Raw genomic sequence first — 4,419 nt, 5'->3', positions numbered from 1 at the left:
TAAATTCATTGTTGAATTTAAGACAGTTCAATGTTGCCCTGTGCCAGATACTATCAAGTCACCAAAATTCAAAAAATTATTACTAGGTTGACATTAACTGTGGTTTATGGTTTTAGTAGTTTCATCAATGATTTGTGTTATATATATATATATGATTTTGGTAAAACCGGGTTCCAAGCGATCCGGCTCTGTCTCAACACTTGTGCCGCCACAGCCACAGGCGGCCTGGAGTGTGGACTTTCGTGTTTTCTTCCACCCAGTGGTGGGCCCACCAACTCGCTCGCAGTGATGTCTCTCTCATGTGTCCTCTTTCTACCGAACGCAAACCCCTGCTTTTTGTAATACTGCTTTGTATTCTTTTGAAACTTGATCGCCTTTCCTGCGTCGGTTTTGAATAGGACCCAACAGAATTTATTCTCTAACGGGAATTAGCTCCCACTGATAATCGTCGACAAGTTGGTTATCCTTTCCTTTGAGGGATTACCGTGAACTCTTCTCAATTGGCGCAGACTGCAGAGGAAAGATGGAACGGTATGAGCTTGTGAAGGATATTGGTGCCGGCAACTTTGGGGTCGCTAAGCTGGTCAGAGACAAGAGAACAAGAGAGTTGTTTGCCGTCAAGTACATCGAGAGAGGGCAGAAGGTGCGCATTCGTTTCTTTCTCTCTTCTCTGTGTTATCTTTACCTTGAGAAAATTTGTTGGTAGGTGGAGTTTGGTTTTGTGGGTGGCCTGGTTTTTGAGGAATTATTGTTTGGCAGATTGATGAAAATGTTCAGAGGGAGATCATGAACCACAGGTCTTTGACGCACCCCAACATAGTTCGGTTTAAGGAGGTAATGGTTCATGGATTATTTTTTATGAAATCTGTGGTATGAGTGTGTATGTGTGTGCGTGTCTGTGCAAGTGAGAGAGAGAAGAGAGAGAGAGGGAGAGGGAGATTTGTCTTTCTGTTTCTTTCTTCTTCCTTTTCTATTTCCTTTTCTCGGCTAAGACATTCATGTCCGGTTCAGAGAAAGGTTTCATCCTTGTGCCATGAGAAGCAATTGCTCGATAAAGTAGATGGTAGATGACTTCATAAGAATTTCGTCAAGTGATTCCAATTCCATGCTTTCGTCATATTTATTCACTTTCCCCCTTACGGTCGTTATTGTATATTTCATACTCTACGATTGTCTTTTTATTGGAGAAAACCAATGTTTTTGGTATTCGAAATGAACGTCCACTTCCTTCACCTCCTCCCCTGTTCTGTCGAATGCCTGGTGATTGGAGAATCTTCTTTTCTATGAAAAGTAATTGCGACAATTGAGAGAGAGAATTCTCGGAGAAGATAAGCAGTAGGCATACAGCATACTCACAAATCATGAAGGGCGGGATTTAAGGTCATTACTTGAATGTTCTCTTTAACTCTAAAACATGAACTGATAAAAGTGACCTCAGTTTGTAGCTTCTGCTTCCTTCGCCTTTTTCAATGTTTATCTGTCATTCAATGTGGTCATGGGACGCGGAGGTATCCTCAGTTTGAATCCAGATCTTGTAGCTATTAATTTTTCTGTTGGGCACGAAGGGTGCAGCTTCTGGAAGCTATACAGCCTATACTGCCCTTTTCAGAGTTCAGGCTATTAATGTATCTAACCACTGTTGTTTCTTTAAGCAGAGTTGCGAATGCTCACCGGATTGATTTGATTTGGCTTTGGCTGTTCCAGGTTCTGCTTACGCCAACTCATCTAGCCATAGTAATGGAATATGCCTCTGGTGGTGAGCTTTTCGAGAGGATATGCAATGCTGGGAGATTCAGTGAGGATGAGGTTCTATAGAATCCTTTGTAGTGTATATGGCTATATTGTTCTATTTATCCCATTCTTCTCTTTCGTGAAGTTAACCAGATCGTTTTCTGGCGAATTGATACAGGCGAGATTTTTTTTCCAACAACTGATATCAGGAGTCAGCTACTGCCATTCCATGGTACATTTCTCTGCACTTAGCTTTTCATCTCTACCTGGAATTATTTCTTATGCAGTCCCTTAATTTGTTCCATTAGTTTTTACATGCAACTCCCTTGACTGCAGGAGATCTTTGATAAAAATCTTAAACTTGAGACTTTCCAATGTTACACTGATTCTTGCTACTTAAGTTTTACATGCATCTCTGTTGACTGCAGGAAATCTGCCATAGAGATCTCAAACTTGAGAACACTCTCTTGGATGGAAGCACGGCACCTCGTGTTAAAATTTGTGACTTCGGCTACTCAAAGGTACTGCTTGACAGTGCAGGTTCTCTTATTTAACTGCCTCTATTCATGCTACTCTCTGTATTTGCAGTCGGCTGTTTTGCATTCTCAGCCTAAGTCAACAGTGGGAACGCCAGCATACATAGCCCCGGAGGTTTTAGCCCGACGTCAGTATGATGGAAAGGTTGAGCCTCACTACTCTTACATATTGCTTTTGATAATCAAACTGGTGCTAAATTCGTTGGAAACAACTAGTGCTAAATTCGTTGGAAACCAGATTGCAGATGTTTGGTCTTGTGGAGTCACCCTGTATGTGATGCTTGTTGGTGCATATCCCTTTGAAGATCCAGAAGACCCAAAGAACTTTAAAAAGACAATTGGGGTAATCTTCTTCTTCAAAAATAAACTGCTTAGTGACATCCTTGATGGACTAACAGAGAGTTTGGTTGGTTTTTTTTCACAGCGGATACTCAGTGCCCACTATGCCATTCCAAACTATGTGCGTATTTCTGCTGAATGCTGCCATCTGCTTACCCGGATATTTGTTGCTAATCCTGAGAAGGTAATGCAGAAAGACTGTCACGGGAAGTCATTAAGATCAAATTACTTTTTCAGTTGGTTTATCTTATATTCATCTTCCCCTGTTTGTCACAGAGAATAACTATTCCTGAGATAAAAAACCATCCATGGTTTCTAAAGAACTTGCCCATAGAATTGATAGAAGGAGAAGCAGCAATGTATAAGGATCAAGAACCAGACCATTCTCAACAAAGCATGGAAGAGATCATGATGGTTGTGCAAGAAGCACGGAAACCTACAGACTTTCCACTGCTTGGTTGTCACCTAATTGGTGGTAGCATGGATATGGATGATATGGATGCTGATGCTGATATTGATATTGAAAGCAGTGGAGATTTTGTGTGTGCAGTGTGAGCCACGTAACACGATCTACATGTGACAATGTCGAAGATTTGAAATTGCTCCAAACGGAACTTAGGGGAACACCCAGTTCCACATCATTTGTGTCCTTTGTTTTGTATCTGTAAGTTGTAAGTCATCTGTTGATTACACCTTGTTTGCACTAGAGAAATGTGCTCCATGATTGTAGTCTCTTGTGCTGTTTGGAATATAGAGTGAGTCTGGATTTTCAATGTGCGGTTTGCTGCAGTTTATTTTTCATATCAATCACCTGCGAAGCAAGTGATTTGGAAGTGGTTCTCGCTTTCTGGGTTCACGGTCTTTTTCCCGATGTGCAGAATTTGTACCCAAACCTGATTTGTTTGTACCAACTCGATCCAAGCCCAGATCTCTACACGGTCGTATCACTAAAATTGCTCCATTTGCTATCTTTTCTTGATTGTCCTTAGCAATTATTTCCTGATTCCCCCATCTTTTCGCCGTTAGAGCTGCTACCTCCTCTGAATTGGACGCACAGTTCGTTTGCATGTCACTCTATTGGAAAAAGAAAAAGAAAAAATTAGTATTTGGGTAGGAACAACTTACTGGATAGTGGATAGGTAGTGTAACAACGACCCACTCTTGAGCTTTAGCCCTCCCTGGTTTGGTGGATTCTAACCCGTCCCTCGGCTTCAGCCTCAAAAAGAGTAAAAACCAAGACAATCATCTCATTAATAACCCACTTTATAAGCCCTTAAAGATAATCTTCAATACGAAATTAAATTTTTGAAGTATTATAATCCACCTCTTTAAGGCATACGCATCCGCGAGTGTGGGACTCTAGGTCTGAGTGTTGAATCAGCTATGATGCCATTGTAACAACTCGACCCACTTTCGGGCTTGAGCCCTTGATTTGGTGGATCCCAACCCGCCCCTTAACTGTTTCGACTTCAATCTCAAAAAGACTATGACTAATTTATGAAATAAAAACAATCATTTATGGTAATGATTCCCTTTATAAACACTTAAATTCTTTACAATGTATACCTTTGTCCTCATGGTCCTTTGACACTTGACAGGAGCAACTGGTTGTATGGATTCAGCATGAAATTGTGGCACCTTCCAAACCTCTCTCTCTCTCTCTCTCTCTCTCTCTATATATATATATATATATATATATATATATATATATATATATATGCACACCACACACAATTGATTGATCGCAACATTATTAATCTCACTTCAATGGAAACAGAAGGGGTGGCCATGCAACTCTGCCTTCCTGCGTTTC

General features: G+C 40.8%; 1 protein-coding gene across 1 annotated transcript; it reads left to right on the top strand.

The window, feature by feature from the left end:
• The first annotated feature begins 348 nt into the window (after positions 1–348).
• Positions 349–3,379, top strand: LOC116262136 (serine/threonine-protein kinase SAPK2-like). The gene is made up of 9 exons (XM_031641241.2): positions 349–643; positions 760–834; positions 1,705–1,806; positions 1,910–1,963; positions 2,160–2,252; positions 2,320–2,412; positions 2,506–2,610; positions 2,692–2,790; positions 2,883–3,379. Exons 1-9 carry the CDS (start codon positions 524–526, stop codon positions 3,159–3,161), a joined length of 1,020 nt encoding a protein of 339 aa, XP_031497101.1. The 5' UTR covers positions 349–523; the 3' UTR covers positions 3,162–3,379.
• Positions 3,380–4,419: the final 1,040 nt, after the last annotated feature.

This window comes from Nymphaea colorata, chromosome 10 (genome assembly GCF_008831285.2).
Source record: "Nymphaea colorata isolate Beijing-Zhang1983 chromosome 10, ASM883128v2, whole genome shotgun sequence".
In the NCBI taxonomy this organism is placed as follows: Eukaryota; Viridiplantae; Streptophyta; class Magnoliopsida; order Nymphaeales; family Nymphaeaceae; genus Nymphaea; species Nymphaea colorata.
The sequence above is the reverse complement of the archived record's forward strand: the minus strand, read 5'-3'. Positions and strand labels throughout refer to the sequence as shown.